General features: G+C 43.8%; 1 protein-coding gene across 1 annotated transcript in view; it reads left to right on the top strand.

The window, feature by feature from the left end:
- PAPPA (pappalysin 1) overlaps positions 1-17206 on the top strand; it is a 175839-nt gene that overhangs the window by 22612 nt on the left and 136021 nt on the right. Inside the window, exon 2 of the mRNA XM_066332468.1 lies at positions 4013-5081. Within this exon, the coding sequence (XP_066188565.1) occupies positions 4013-5081 (1069 nt within the window). The remainder of the gene's footprint in view (positions 1-4012; positions 5082-17206) is intronic.

The following is a 17206-nucleotide window of genomic DNA, read 5'->3' as shown; positions in this document are numbered from 1 at the left end:
TTCCTGTAAGGGACAACAACATAGGACTGGACGAAGCCTTGTGGGCCATGGAGGTCTGTCTCTGGCCAAGCATAAAGGAATGTGGCATCTTCCTCTATTCATGCACTTCTCGAGAGTCCTCTGAGAAGTGACTCACTCCTTTGTGGGGAAGGGAGGCTTCCAATGCCTCTTGCTGGAAAGCTGAACTAGCACCTCTTCTTTTTTTTTCTAATTAAATATAAAATTACATTTCAATCCCTTGGGCCTCAGGAACAAGAGCTTTAGAAGGAAAAAATCATTCAGACTGAGGCATAAGAAGGGCTGTTACTGTTCTCCTCAGCTGGAGCTCCATCCCTTTCTAGCAACTCAGGGCAAGCAGAAGTGAAGAAAACTGTTTGCTGCTGTATGAAACTTGTGCATATTTTTTTAATCTAATTGCTGTGGGGAAAACAAACATCAATTTTATTTCACACCATTTCTTGGCTCGGAAACTTCAGGCACATTCGCCAAATTGTGGTTTTTCAGTCATTGGCTGTGTCTCATTTACCAAGAGGCCTCTTTGGTTGGTAAAGAGATATTAAGTAGCTAAAAATGTCCTTTACCACATTATTGTAAAGAATTCTCAGTGTAAATGAGAATTTAAACTCTGTACATTTTTCATGTAAATATTGGTTGTGGTCACAGCTGACTTGAAATTTGGAGTGTCAACCATTATGTGGGGTGATTTTGCTCAAAACCAGCCTTGGTTGGGGTAAAAGAGGCCTCTTCTTGTTTAAAATGTTCTTAATTATGTCTGAGAAATAACTTACGGCTATGGAACCTTTTACTAAATTGAAATAAATTGTGAAAACATCAAATTATTCAGTTTTCAGAAGTTCTGGCAATTATTTCACATGTCCCTCTTCCAATGGCTTTGCCCTTATTAGTTGTCATAGAAGAAGTAATAAATTCTTTTATTATGACATCCAGTGTCCCAGCTGAAATGAGTTTCATTGTGCTGGGGACAAAACGGAAAAGTGACACTCCCTTAGCCGGAGGATCCTCAGTCCAAATCCAGAAGTAAAGTTAAGGACTGGGAAAATAGGTGAAGCATTCAAACAAAAGAGGGTCATAAGGAACGGGTACAACTTACAAGGGAGTTTGGTTTCTTGTCCCAGCACAAGGGAGTGTGGGTTTCTTGTCCCCTTTTTTTAACATTTTTTCCTTTCTCTTAAGAATAAAGCAACTCTTGCTGCTGAAAGGCTTGTGCTCAATCCATCTTTTCATCAAGAGTTGGATGTCTGCAATAGTAAAAGTTTGAGAAAAGAATACTGTACGTGGCATAAGGATTCAGCAATGACCTTTGCTCTAAACTAGAAAATGCAAGGAACTGGAATAGTAGAGTGTTTAAGTTCAACATCTTTCATACTGGTGTGTTCAATGGTGTCCCTATTGTCACTGGGTTTTTTTCTTTTCCTGTCCTCCCTTGGCTCCCTGTAAATCTTGAATTGATGGCAGCTGTTTGAGCCCAACTCAAGACATGTTGCATCACATCAGGGTTTAAAGGCTCAAAGGCAAGGGAGGGTTGCTGCTATTCTGTAGTATTCTTCCAGCAGCTCCTCATGCTCAGCTGAGGTCAATCACCAGCATCATGCAGCACTTCAGAGAGAGGAAGATGTTCTTTAAATGCTGCTTGGGAAACTGGATCTCCATCCCACAGTAATTTATCAGTTCTTTGGCGGATTATTTCTAGTCCGGTCAGTGTAAAGAGCAAAAATTTTTGACCCTTAAAGGCTGCATGGTGGACTTTGCTGGAACTGGAGACCTGGTCCAGGACTTCCAGCTGTCCACCCAACTGTGGGGATCTTGGATGCCTGAAGAAACAGCTGGAGCAGCTTCTGTGTGTCCAGTTGCTTTGTGACCCACAGACCTGAAAGATTTGGTCACTGGATGGCAAAGGAGACTGGAGATGGTGGGGATTGTGGCAGGGATGAGATGTCCTTCTGTGCCTTAGTCAAAACAGCCCAGGGAGTCCCTGGGGTTCCCCTGGCCACGTTGAAGACATGCAGATTCTCAGAGGGATTTGTTGGGACAAGCCCATTTCTGCATCACTTTTTCTTCTCTCACCATGCTGGCATTTCCTGGCAGGCAAAAACTCTCTTACAAAATGCCTGATCAGCTCTAATGGTCTTATTACAATAAGCTGAGATTTTTATGACTTATTTGGGAGAGGGACTTGTCTTGCCAGCTGTCTTCTTATTCATTGCAGTATTATCCACCCACTATCGTTGGACAATACCTTCATTTGAGATGCATAAAAGTACAGACTTTTATGGGCTCTCATCCATCTGAAAATGAATGCTTTGTAAAAGTATTTATTTCATAAAGAGAAACTTAAAAACGCTTCAAAAACAGACTGCAGAAGGTTATTGGTAGCTTTGGCTCTCGCATCACAAGTTCCTCGGGTAAATGTCCATCCCAGCAAATGTATTTTTTTTTTTTTTTTAGCACGTTTGTTTTTTCCTTGCCTGGTTCTCCTCCTCTCCTTTCTCGTGATCAGAAGTAGCAGTATAAACCAGAAGCTAGTCTTGAAAAGGTTTTGAACTGAGTGCACCATACAGATGAATAAACACATTACCTTCCGAACCCTGGGATCTCTCTTCCAAAGGAAACAGGAAAAGGGGGAGCTCAGAATCCCTACCAAAATACCAGCGTGCAGAAAAAAGGCCCGTTTAAATGTTTTTAACTTTCCCATCAGAAGAGTTTTTTTTGCAGGGGGAGGAGGTGGAGAGGGGCAGGGTGTGAGGAGAAGGGGGAAAGTGGGTGCTGGGAGAGGGGAGGAAAAATACAGTGAATGCTCCTGTAACCTTTGCTCTGTTGATACTAGACAAGACTGCACTGTTAATGAGTGATTGTTAACAGATGGCTCTTGAGCAACTTAGTCAGAAGCAGAAGATGTTATTTGGTTGTAGTGAGGGGAGGGTGAGGGTGCAGGGGTGAGGTAAGGGGATATTTAGTCTTTTCATGAGGACTGAACTGTCAGAGATTTATGATTTTCCTTTAGGCTTTTGGAAGTGGAGGCTCTGGGGAAGGATTGTTTTCTATGTGCTGATAGTAGAAAAGCCATTTGGTGCTGAAAGCTCCAATGATTTTGTTTTTGGTGAGGAGTGTCCCCGCAGCCCTTGGCCTTTGAGAACTGAAGGATGGAAATGTCTGTCTTTAACTCGCCAAGCCTTGTGTCCTAAACTGGGGAGGAGGGAGCTCTGTCCACTGCTGAGAGCTGACTGAGGGCTGGGTGAGAGAGCTCTGAGTACAGATCTACTTTGGGTGAGACATCTTTCCATGGTGCACCAAGTTGTTAGGCAGTATGCCTGTGAGGAGGCAGGAATCTTTCTGAGCGTCGGTCTTTCTGTGGATGTCCATCTGTGCCCATTTCTTGCCCTTTCCCATGGTGGTGTATACCAGTGTATGCCATGTGCTTCTGGTTTTTTTGGGTTTCACTTTGAAGGCAGCCCAAGCACATCCCATTCACTCTCTGTAGGATTTGCGTGCTTGGACTTATCAAGATGACTGCAGCTGCTCAGTGTTTCTCGAAGTGTGCAGAATTTAGATTTTGTATTTATTTCCCTTCTGGACCTTATTAGGTACAGGGTTCAGGGGCATGAGGGATGAGTGACATCAGCAGGGATTGGTTCTCAAGACTGTTTTTGTTTTCAACCACTGATGAATGGCTTGAGGGAAGGGAAGAAATAAATGCACAGTCCAGCGTTTTGCTGATAGGAATTTGCAGAAAAGTTTTGGGCTTTGGTCAGGATAAGGGAATCCCATTTGTACACGCCACTGGCAAATCTTTACCTTTAATAGGAAGTCTTGACACGACCTCCCACAATGGTGCACTAGATGATTTAAAGTCTTCCTTGTACACTAACTATCTAACAGATGTAGGTGAGTGTGTGTATATACATTCAGAGAGGTATATTTACACAATTTAAAGACTAACGCCTTCATTCTGTCATCCCTTATTTACTCGTATTTCTCTTTTGGGGGCACGTAGGACTGTATGACAAATGTTCTTACACCTCCCGTGACCGAGGCTGGGTCCTGGGGATTAACACCGTCAGTGACCAGGGGAACAGAGACCCCCGCTATTTCTTCTCGCTGAAGACGGACCGTGCTCGCAAGGTCACCACCATCGCGGCCCACCGCAGCTACCTCCCCAACCAGTGGGTGCACCTGGCTGCCACCTATGACGGGCGCCTGATGAGGCTCTACGTCAACGGCGCCCAGGTGGCCACAAGCGGAGAGCAAGTGGGCAGCATCTTCAGCCCGCTGACCTTGAAGTGCAAGGTGCTCATGCTGGGAGGAAATGCCCTGAACCAGAACTATCGGGGTTACGTGGAGCACTTCAGCCTCTGGAGGACAGCCCGGTCTCAAAAGGAGATCTTGTTGGACATGGAGCAGGCGATTCACAGGCAAGACACGCCCCTACCTCAGCTCGTTCTTCAAGACAGTTTACTGAATGTGAAAAGCACCTGGTCTCCCATGAAGGATGGCAGCAGCCCTCAGACCAAGTTCAGCTACCACCACGGCTACTTGCTGGACACCAGCCTGGACCCTCCTCTGTGCGGGCAGACGGTGTGCGACAACACGGACGTCATCGCCAGCTACAACAAGCTGCCCCGCTTCCGCCGCAACAAAACCGTGCGCTACCGCGTGGTGAACCTGTACGACGACAGGCACCAGAACCCCACTGTCAGCCAGCAGCAGATCGAGTTCCAGCACCAGCACCTCAACGAGGCTTTCAGCCGCTACAACATCACCTGGGAGCTGGAGGTGCTGGAGGTGAGGAACTCCTCCCTCCGCCACCGGCTCATCCTGGCCAACTGCGACATCAGCAAGATTGGGGACGAGAACTGCGACCCCGAGTGCAACCACACACTGACGGGGTTTGACGGCGGGGACTGCCGGCACGTGCGCCACGCGCTCTTCAGCAAGAAGAAGCAGAACGGGGTGTGTGACATGGATTGCAATTACGAGAGGTACAACTTCGACGGGGGGGAGTGCTGCAACCCAGAGATAACAGAAGTCACCAAGACCTGCTTTGACCCATATTCTCCTTACAGGTAGGCAATTTCTTTTTATGGTCATATTGATGAATATCTGTCTAGGTATCGATCATCCTGCTGGTTGTTGAAACCTTTCATTGTTGCTATTATGGGCTTTGGAGTTTAATGATTTTTTTTTTCTCAGTATTTGGCTCACATTGCAGTTTTCCAAATGCAATCTCAGTAATGGTCTCAGCAGTATCTTACCCCTGAATTGGTATTCTTCAGCCATGCTAAGGAAAATCTGTGCTAAAGACTGAAGGAGCCAATTTTGAGACCCATTAGTTGTTGGCTATGAGCAGCATATTGTAACAGTGCACAGTTTATTTTAACTCCAGACTCTGAGGAGTGGGGATTGGATGTCACAGAAAGCTCATGTGTATTTGGAGAGGGAAAAGACCCGCAGGCATGAAACAGAACATGAATACTCTTAGGTAGATTTTAATTCTGTACCCCTTCTTTGAAGCTAGGTAGGTAATTCCATACTCTTACTTGTGTGTACAGCTCTCTGTGGGCACTACTATGGAAGGGCACTTGAGTCTGGGGGCTGTGAGGAGGGAGGTGAGTTGTTGCTGTTGCACACACTGGGTGGGAAATGAAACTCTTCTGTGCCCTTTTCCACATATAAATGAAAACAGAGGTAATGCCACTTCATTGCAGAGCAGCATTCTGTGAGTGGATGTGAGCTCATAAAATCCTCATTTCCTCAGCTGAGGTGTCTTTGGGCTGCAGTTTGGAAGAGTGGCATCCTTGAATAACTTGCTTCAGGTGGGTACCCCATACCCACAATTACTCCAAATTCAGACAAGTTACTATGTCTAAGTAATAAGGTGTTTCTTGTGAATGAGTTAGAAATGCAAGCACAGAAATGATGAAGGTTAAAGCTGAAATTGTGTTGTCTGCATTCCATGTTACAGCTTTTTTAGAGAAACTCATGGAGCCATAGGGGGGAAACTTCTAAATTTTCAGAACACCCAACACTAAAGTTCAGGTTAAGAAGGAAAGTATGAGCTCTTCAGGAGCTCATTGCAGCAATTCGGGCTATATTTATAGCTTCCTTAATAGAGAGAAGTTTTTAAACAACATTATCAGCTCTACTGGAGCTTTAAATACACATAATTAAGTTGGAAAGAAAAGCCAATTTTTTTTTTTACTCCAGTGAGGTTGTTTAAGAAATCCTTCTAGCTCAGTTTGATTTCAGTGACTTACCAGTGAACAAAGCTCAAATGAGGAAATACTTTAAATACTAATGCTTGAAAACATTGAAAGGAAAAATACCAATTTTTAATACTGTTCAAATGGAGAGGAACTCAACTGAGCAAATACCATCAGAGGCATAATGCAAATTGGACTGTTTTAACGCTGTAGTTCTGAGAACTTGAGGTGTTACTTATAACAACTAGTACAGTTTGCAGGAAAAAAATACATTATTTTTAATCTGATAGTACCCTTTTAGCACTTGTTCTGTGACCAGCATAATGCCCATATAAAATGAAACAAGAGAAAACCTTGTAAATTATAGTTCACAGATTTTAGGCCGTGTCATAATGTTATTCGGAGGTACAGAAATGTTTCTATTTCAAATGAAGACTTTTTGCTGCACAGACTGTGCTCACACAAGTCCAAGCAACGCACTGAGTTGTAAAATTTGAAGTTACCTTAGCACTGTGTAGTTGCTTTTCAGGCACAGTTTTGTAGTTTTGTGTTCCTTTTTGGGAAAACCACCTGACTGAGTTTGTCTGGAGGATTTACATCTCATGGCCTTGAGCTCACAGGTCTTCCACAGGTTCATTTTGACTTGAGAAAAACTTCCTCTTGACCTGAATAGTGGAGAAGGCCTGAAGATCCTCTTCCACACCCTAGAGCCTCAGAAAATACAAAGATACCCCAAAGATTTTTTTTTTTTTTTTTAACAGCAGATATAACTTATTTATCTTTGCACAGACATTGTATTCCAGCATTGATCATTGGCAGTGAAACCACAGAGGGCAGTAAGAGAAATTCCATGTCTCTGGAGCCTTTATTTGGTGGCTGATGTGCTTTGGCTGAGCTCAAGCTCACTGCTATGATGGATGTTTGTACTCAGTAAGGTAAAATAGAGCAGTTAGGTCTGTGGATTAATCATTGAGTTTGTGAGCCTGACTTACACTGCTTTGGGTATTTAGGTTAACAAGTCCAGATTTAGGGCTGTGAATTTGGCAGCAAACCTTTACTGACTACAAGGGTGAAGATTCAAACCCTGTGTTTGGCTTTGGTATTGCTGTCAGCATCATCCCCTGAGAGAGAGATTTCCACGTCAATTAATGACAAAGTCCAAATCTGATTGGCACCATCTGGGCTCATTTTGCATCCCCAACCCCTCTTGTCATCACTGTCATTGGCCAAGAGTCCTCAGTCCCCTCTAGTGCAGACCTCGCACCAGCAGTGAAGACATTGCAGCCATGGAGAACTCATACCTCATTTCAGGTATTTCCTCTGCCAATGTTCAGTCCAACAATAACAGAAGAAAGGGGAAAGATCCTTCAATCTGGTGAGGAAAGGGAGGGAAGAAAGAAAGATGAAGTGGTACCCATAAAAATTTTTCTGAACTTTATTAATGAAGAACTTTCAGGGTCTTCCTTGGTAGTGGGCTTTGTTCCTTCCACACCCTCAGTGCCATCAGTTGCAGCCAGCTGTTCACCAAGCAGAACTTATTCTTTAAATACTTCTATCCTCTGGAACCAACCAAAAAGTGCTGATGTTTGATTGATGGTGTAATAAACAGGAACCCTCCTCAGTGCATCTTTATCCCCAAAAGATGATGTATCTGTTCCCAGCCACTTTCCTTCTTCTAATTATGGGTCCCAGACCATGAAGCTCCATCCTGGGACAGAATTGCTCTGAGCCTTGATACAAAATACACCATGGGTGCTTTGTGACTAAGTGATCGCATTGGAACAACTCCAAGACACCTCTGATCTGTGTTACAACTTTCTTGTGATCCTTTTGGGCACATTGGACAAAGGGCTCTGGTACTTTGATGGTGTCATTCAGTCATTGTGGTGGTGCAGCTGTGGTCACTTCAGAGCTGATCACAGCAGCACAGCTGGTTGGTTTCTTTTCTGCTTCCTGCCTCTCTTTGTGGCACCTCTCCAAAAATATTAAACTCCAAAAATCTGATCTTCTGTGCCATAGTGAGGTGGCAGAGATTTAAGTAGATTTAAGTTTGTCAGAGGGACAGCAGTAAGAATGGAGACTCTGCTCTCTGAGCTGCTCAGCAGAAAACTGTAAACATTGTGGTACCAACTAGATCATCTCTCCTCTTTTTTAATAGCCTGCAGGGAAAAAACAAAGGACTGGTTATCATTAGCCACACAGCAGGCTTTATCCAAGAATATCTGCCTCACTTCTTTTTATTAATTTCATGAGAGTGGGACAAAATGTATTTTGTCCCAGCAGAAGGTTTACAAATATTGTTCTGCTTTTCTGCAGTTCTGGGAAATTAGAACATGCTAAGATCATACAGTTTGGCCCAATACAAAGGGAAGGAGCAAGAATAAACACCCTTGCCAGAAAGACTCATTCTTTGTGTTATTTGCTATATTGCTGGTTACAAAACAGGGAAGACTTTGAGCTCATGACACCTACCATGGCTGCTTTTCAAAGAACTTGGAAGAAGCAGCAAGGGATCATAGGAAATCATGCTCGGTAAATGCCATTTGATGTGGTGAGTTCTTGCACCATCCTATGGTTAGCTGAGACGTTCCTTTTATGTAATATTGGGCTTGCACATCAGGCTTCACCACAGGATTTCATGCACAGATAAGGAAGCATTCCCCTCGGTGGCTTCTTAGGAAAACGCTGATGAAATTCCTGAAACAGTAAAAGTACTGGAGTCCCTTCAAACCCCCGGGATCCATATGGCCTACCAAATACTTGCTGGAAATCACCCCAGAATAACTGTCCTGGGGACAGACTTTCTCAACATCCACATGTGTGCCCCAAAGGCTCACAGCTCTTCATTTCTGCCTAAAGCAGCGGCAGGATGAGCTGTATGAGCTCTGGTCCATTTGCAGCAAACTCAGGTTTGCACCAAACCAAGGAACCACAGAAACACAGAATGATTTGGGTTGGAAGGAACCTCAAAGATCATCCAGTTCCAACCCTCCCTGAGAGCTGGAGCCCAGAGTCCTGCTGATCCCACCCTCTTCTCTGTCCTTTTCTAACACTTGTATTGGACAGTTCAGCTCTGTTCATATTGTGTCACACCCGCTTGCTCAGGGTTAAGGACACAGGCACATTCCAGGCATACATAAATTGGACTTAAAATACATGCCTGACCCATTTGTAGGAATTTCCATAGTGGTTTTGAGCAGCAGTGGGTGTGACAGGGCTCTGTATGAGCACACTGGGCTAGGGCACGTGGGGCAGAGCAGTAGCATGAGGAGGAGGGGGAGGTGGTGGCTTATCCGTAGCCCAGGGCAGCCTCAGACAGGTGGCTGAGCTGCACTTCAGGGCTTTTCCATGGAGTATCAGATCAACCTCTTTTCCTTCTCTTCTGCTGGAAATCTCTTCATGAGATGTACTTGAAAAATATGGTCAGCTTACTCTGGAGGAGGGAGGCACACTGAATGCCCTTTTCCAGGAGCTGGAGTTGTAAGAAACACTCCTTGATTCCCAATAAAGCACTAATTTCCACTTAATCCTAAACACTAAAAAGAACAGAAGAAATTCTTCAAAGCTCTTCAGTTCCGGGAGCTTGAGAACTTAATCCCCTGCCTCGAAGAGACCATTGTGCAGCTCTTGACATCAAGGATTCCTGCATTCACATAGGTATCAGACAGACATATAACAAATACCTGAGTTTTTGTCTAGGGATTCAGTGTTAAATGTCCAGTTCTTTAATTAGCAGCTCCAGGGCTGTTTAGAAGGCAAAGAGTATCAAGGACGGAGCTGCTGTATCTTGGTAGTTGTCACCCAGAAGCCAAGTCCCAACAGGAAATCCTCTGTTCTCTCTGTTTATTCTGTCCTCTGTTCCACATGTCAGGGATGTTAATCAGCTGGGAGGAGTTGCATCTGTTCCCATGCTAGCAACTGACATTTATAAGTCTAGTATTGAATTCTGATACAGACAGGACTGCAGTGCTAAAGAAACTATTTCTATACAATTGCACACCCTAGAAACAGTAGGAGTTTGCTCGATTTAGCTTGACCCACAGTCAACTTTTCCAACAGCTTTTTTCAAGAAACATTTTTTCCCCAAGACTCATAGAACTCATGGTTTCTTTCATGGATGTTATCCATTAAGGAAAAAGATCACTGTCTGGTCAAACTGCAGGATGCTTGGGATGAAGGGGGCCTATAAAATCTGTGGAGTAAACTATCAGAGATCATTAAGAATCCTTGTGGGAGACAACAGATTAAAGTATTATTATACCCCCAGTGCCGATGCAGACCCGTTTATCTCCGAAACCTCACATGGAAGATTTGCAAGTGCAGAGTCTGCAGATTCAGCAGGGATGGAATCTTCCCCTTGCTGCTGGGCAGCACCACATCCCCTAGGATCAGCTGCCCCATGGACACTTTCCAGCAACACCTTACCAGCCTCTGGCTAAACAAATGAGGTGGAGCTCACCCCTTCCCACAATCTGCAATGTGGCCATGTCTATGAGCTGGTTTATTCTCTTGGCTGAGAATAAATCCAAACTGTACCATCTCTCTCACAGACCCACAGTTTGATCATGTCCAAGAGGCGTCTTTCAAGTGCTGTGGGGCTTTGCCTTAATCCCCCTGGTTTGCCCCCACAGCCATTTGTGTACAACCTCTCTTCAGCTCTGATTGTGGGGTGACATTTGCATTTTTAATTAATGGCAGCTGAACCTCCTGTGTAAATTCAGGAGGATGCAGCCTTCACACTGAAAAAGATGCATAGTACATTTCTGTGGCAAGCTTAACCAGGTGCAACACTCACATTTGCAATTCCCATTCTATACCTCACACTTCATTTCTGATAGAGATTTAAACCAAATTCTTGCAAGCAATAGCTGCCCCTTGGGGAAATACAGAACAGCCACCTCCTCTGTATTCCATTTACAGCACCCATGAACAGGGAGCATTTGACTTTGCCTCTCTCATGGATTGCTAGACTTGGGCAAACAGTTCTTCAGCTACGTTGTTTTTTGGAGCTTTTTTGCAGGGGTTGGGGAAACTGAGTGGATGTCTTGGTTTATCTTCTCTTAACTGAATTAATTGTCCCTCAAAAACCCCAGGATCAGGACAGTGTGGAGCTGTCCCATCATTTTTGTACCTGTCCACCATGAAGACACACTAGTGCAGAGTGACTGCTGAGGCCAATTTTACGTGTGACGTCTTCTCCATTAGAAGTAGGTCAAGACACCCACTGGAATCATCATATACCCCTCAAACTTTGTTTGTGGGTGATTTGAGAAGAATAGAGGAGCTTCAGAGAGATGCTGATCATAACTTGTGTAGAGCTCTGAGGAGATGCAGTGACACAGAGCCTCAAACAGACCTGTCAGGGCTACTGAGATATGCAGGAACCACTTCAATACTTGCAACGTGTTCATGAAAGCTGTAAAAAAGTGTGATGCTGATAGCCACAGTCACGTTTCCTCCCTTAGAGCCAGATTCATTGAGAAGGAGGATGGATATATCCCCACCCCATAGCACAGCAGAGTCTTTAGGCCAGCAATACAAACCACTGCTGTCAGAAGCAATTGTGTGATTGCTCCATCGGCTGGCACAGAGCTCCAGGACCCACATTCTGTGGAGGAAGATTAGGAGCATGTGCTCTGCTGGGGTCAATGAAATCCCGTCCTTCTGTTTGCTTCCGAGTAGATTTGCAATTTTGAAGTTTCTCAAGGTAACTCAGCTGAGACTACCTAGTTTGCATGTAATTTCAGCATTCCAAATTACCATAAATTTGCAAGAAGTTGTTTTCAGGTTCATTAATAATGGATGGGTGGCTACACCATCAGAGTGCTTGCTCTCAGCTTCCAAAAAGATCAAGGTGAGCTGCACTGAGGAAACTTCTTGGAGTACTTAAATGCTTGGGGTATGAAACTCTAATAAACCTCCAAAAAGCCGGGAAATTTGGAGTGAAGGCTGAAACTCCATACCTAGTGCACCCTACTGGGTCTTTGTATTGCAGAACACATTACGTTTGTTCACTGAAATATCTCCAGTATGGAATTCTTTAGGGTGAAGTTTCACCTTTAACTCTAAATTTCCTGGCATGTGTGAGTTTGAAGTACATGCTTAACTTCTCCCTGGTGCTGTTTTTCATTTTTAATTTCCTTTCCCTTTTAAAGGAAGGATCCTGCTAGAAGGACCCCTACTAAAAAGGGACCCCACTGAAACAAAAATCAGAGGGTTTGGCCTAATCTGATCTTTCTGAAATTCTTCAGGAGAACAAGCTTCAGCATTTTTTCCCCCTACCATTGTTTTAAAGACATTTTAAATTTAAAGACATTGTTTTAAAGATTGTGGCCAATCCACCCCAGTGAAAAAGATCAATAAAATCCACACCCTGCAGACCAATTATTTTAGAAGGTGCCCAGATGTTTGAGTAGTGTATAAGAAACCTTGGATATATAGAACATTCTCTGTAAATTGCAGTTAAAGATCTGGCCATGGCCATCGATGGGGGTGAATTGTTTGTTGTGAAATGCACTATTTCCATTAATTCAGTCATTGCAGAAGCAGCCCATGTTTGCTGTTGACACTTGTTGGGTTACATCAGTGATGGTAAAAGAGTGGAAACAGCAGTGGTTTGGAATGAGAGCAGTGGCAATTACCTGCAATGCTTTTAAAAATAATTTTGGCCCTAGATGTTGAAAAGATGTGTCATCGCTGATTTGTGTGAGGGCAGCTTCAGCAGGCTTGAGTTACAAGGCTTTGGAGAATAAAATTCTTGCTGCTGCCTCAAAATGCATCTTTGGAGCAACATTGCCAGTAGATAATACAGAATAAATTTGCTTCTTGTGCTATAACCTTGTTGTGTCAATAAATTGAGGACTTCAGTGAGAAGCTGTGGCAGTCAGTTTTCCCTGCTCATGACTCTCTTGATTTTTCAAATCACTCCCATCAGCTTTGCAAAGAAAATTTATCTTAGCGAGATGTCTACAGGGAGATTGGCAAAGGGCTGAAGTTATGTGGCATTGGGCTTGTGAGTCCCTTTGGCCTCAGACCAGGTGTGCTGGGAATGTGGAGAGCCTCAGCCTCCCCTTCCCTTCCCTTCCCTTCCCTTCCCTTCCCTTCCCTTCCCTTCCCTTCCCTTCCCTTCCCTTCCCTTCCCTTCCCTTCCCTTCCCTTCCCTTCCCTTCCCTTCCCTTCCCTTCCCTTCCCTTCCCTTCCCTTCCCTTCCCTTCCCTTCCCTTCCCTTCCCTTCCCTTCCCTTCCCTTCCCTTCCCTTCCCTTCCCTTCCCTTCCCTTCCCTTCCCTTCCCTTTTCCATTGTACATTTTGCATGGACAGTGCTGAAATTCAGAACTTTAGTTCATGCAAATGAAAATTCAAGTTGAAATCTGGGGACAAAGCACTTTGTCACTTCAGCAGGAGAGGATATTCCTCCCCTTTCACCCTCTTCAGTATGGCCCCATCAACATCCTTGTGTTGCATTTCCAGCCTTGACTTTGTAATACAGATCACAGCTGGTTGGTTTGAATTTCCCCTGAGTTACCCAGGATGCTGCTGAAAGCACAGGAAGAGCAGAAATGCTTTAATCAGTTAAATCAATCAAACAACAAAAAAAAAAGTAGACTAGACCTTAAAATTTACCTTGCAACCTTTGCTACTCGCTGCGATGACGTCTTTGCCCTATTTCTTTAAGTGCAGGATTTTATTGGGACTTGGCAGAAGGGTGAAGTGAGGAAGACACGGGAGGGGGTTTGCTGAGTTAAAAAAGGAAAAAAGAAAATGTCAGTGAGAAAATGGAAATACCCTGATGTTCTCCAGCCTAGAGCTGGAGCCAGCCCCTCTCTCTCCCTCTTGTAGGGAAGGGGCTCCTTTTCCATTAGCTTTCCATGGCCATATTTAATCAGTTTGCTCTGACATGGAGCCAAGAAAGGGCTTTTCTGTGTGATGCCGGGTCCTGCGTGTGTTCAGGCATTCACAGCTGCTCCCTAGAAAGGGCTGCCTTTTGGCTACTGAGGTATTTTCTTTTATAGCCACACAGGGCAACTATTAATAGATGAGATTTACCAAAACATGGAGCTGTGCAGCTCAGTGTGGAGGGAAAAAGGGAAACCTGTGGGATTTATGTCAGGAAAATTCCATGTTGAAATTATGCTGGAAGATGCAGTAAAAAATGAATATGCCAAGAAGGGGATTTAATCTGTAACTTTGGACCATGCCAGTATTTCTCCTCCATTAAGGATCTGCCCCATCACATGGAACATGTTGCTGAATTATTTCTCTAGCTTTAAACAGCACAAAGTGTACAGAGGATGAAGATAAGACACATAGACATGAAATATCAGCTTTTCTGAGATGTGATTAAATACCAAAAGGAAGCAGAGGCATTCCTGACCCTGGACACATTTTATTTTGATCAGACATGGGATTAGGGGTAAAATGTGAAGAATTCCACATTGTGTGGATGGAAGAAGCTGATCAGGAGTTTGCTTCTCTCTCTATTGATTCATTTCTAATTTCCATGATACAATGTAATGAGATTGGTGGCCCTGTCAGACTCAAAAATTATATTTGTGTATGGAAGACAATGGGTTTGGGAGCATTGAGCAGAAAGGAGTGAGACAATTAAAGCTGCTTTTGAAGTCAGAACTCAGGCATTGATTAAATATCATAAAATCCAGATGATATCAATTAATAAACCCATCACTGTAATCATCTGCACATTTTTGTGCACCTTCCAAAAGCACAATGGGGAGTTATATTCCTGAGCCAAGAAAAGATCCACTGACTATCAGGAGAGTGTGGGTACCAAAATCCCTCTTACACTTTGAAAAGCTTTGCTTTAAGTTGCTTTGTGTTTCCTTAATTACTTAATTTGACTTTTTTAATTGAAAAAGAGACAAGGAGAGATTAATTGGTGACAATTTTCAAGTAAATAAAGAGCGCTATGCTCATTTAGAGAATGTGGGTAGACATCACAAAAGGCAGAGCTTAGTTTGGTTCACGTGAGTGTGAGAGAGAATGGAAATATTTCCAAACTATCTGAACTGCTTAGGTTTGCACAACTGGCTAAGAACAATTACAAAACAACATTTTTTCTGTGATCTCCTGTTTTCCATGAGCTTGATGATGCCCTATTCCTGTCCTCAATCTCTGAAAATGGATCTGGAGGCAAACACAGGCATGCCTGAGGAATAGTCATAATTGCATAAACTGATATTATTCAAAACACCTGAATATGTTTGGGCTTGGCATTTCTGGTTAAGGGGTTTTATTTTGCCTTCATGCTGATTCCTCCCAAAATGTGAGGTGTCACTGTTACTGCGCTGAGAGCTGAGGATGAGCATTGGCTATTTGTAGTTGTTTCTCAGTTCCTTAGGGAACGGTTCCTGCCATCTGTTCACTGCAGGTATAGACATGATTGAGAGAATTAAATCTTAAAGTCTTTATAATTGCTGGGAAAAGCTAGATCCTTCCACTAGGATTTAGAGCACCAAATTTAGAGCCCAAAACCAGGAATCTGAATTCATTCACAATTTGCATCAGGCTTCCACACCATGCCATGTTCCATAACAATCATTCAAGATTTCCTATTTTTAAGTACATAATGTTGTTCCAAATGGATGTTCTGCTTTCTGCCTGGGCCAAGCTGCACATCCCAAGCTCTTTGAAGTCCACAGAAAGATTGAACTCCGAAAGACCTCGGTCTTTGGCTTGGATCTCCCCATCCAGAGCACAAGTGAGGCTGGGAGCCTTCCTGAGACGAAGGGCAATAGCTCAGGGGAAAGCTCCTCCAGAACAGAACTGCACTGGAATAGGCAGGAGAAATGTTCTGGGCAAGGATTAATGGCAACAGTTCACAGCATTATAAAAATCTCTTCCCTTTTGCCTCCAGCATTTTTTACCACGACTGTGTCAGTGCCAAAACCCAGAACACACTCACTAATTCCTCCAGAATTGATCGGACATGATAAACTTCCAAACACAGAGTAAAATGCTTCCGTCAGACACATCAGAGTGTTTCTCCCAGTTTGCCTGGAGAAATCTGCACCGTTTGATTTCCTTCCCTGCATCCAATTTGATTCAGAAAAGGGCTGCAAGTTCCTGGCTCCCTCCTCACACACTCAGAATTCTTCTGACAGATTTACTTTTGGGGATAGATGTATTCTCGTGTTTGTGCTATAAAATGTCCTATTTATAAAAGGTGATTAGACACTGGAACAAGCTGCCCAGGGAGGTGGTGGAGTCATCGTACCTGAAGGTTTAAGGAAAGTCTGAAGGTGGAACTTAGGGCCATGGTGTAGTTGACAAGGTGGTGTTTGGTCATAGGTTGGACTTAAAGACCTCAGAGGTCTTTTTCAACTAAATTGACTTTGTGATTATGTATTAATTCAGGTTCAAATCTTCAACTATGCTCATCTTGATCAGACACAAAGTTCTTTTTATATCCTCCTGGGAACAATACCTGGAGAATTTCCAGTTTTTGATCTATAAAACCATTGTGAGGAGATAGTCCAATAGTGCTAGCAGGATGCCTTCTCTTCCAACTGAATAAGGCAGGATGTCAGGTTTTGCAAAGTGCTTGAGCTGGCAGAGTTGTGGAACTGAGAGAATTCATAGCAGTCTCCCTCTGCCTATGACAGGGAGCTGCAAGACATCACATGCTAGCAATAGCTTTCAAAGTATGGGTTTGTGTAATTTGGGGTCTGTGTCAAGGGGCAGAAATGACAATCTGCACTTTTTGCTGGACCGTTTTTGGGTTGGTTTTGTCGCCACTGAGTGCTGCAGAAGTGGTTAGTGACAGATCACCAATAAATTACAGGAGCAAACCAGAGCAAAAACTGATGTGCGGCTGAGATGAGCAAATACAGTGACAGAGAGTACAAATTTATGGGGAAATTAAACTGCATGGCCTGTCCATAGCAGTCGTGCTCAGGGTAAAAGTTGGTCAAGACATTTGCCCTAAAGGAAAATGCCCCATCTTGTGTTATCATTTGACAGTGGAGAACA

Source organism: Sylvia atricapilla, chromosome 19 (genome assembly GCF_009819655.1).
Source record: "Sylvia atricapilla isolate bSylAtr1 chromosome 19, bSylAtr1.pri, whole genome shotgun sequence".
Taxonomy (NCBI): Eukaryota; Metazoa; Chordata; class Aves; order Passeriformes; family Sylviidae; genus Sylvia; species Sylvia atricapilla.
Note: the sequence above shows the minus strand (reverse complement) of the source record. Positions and strands in the feature narration are given on the sequence as shown.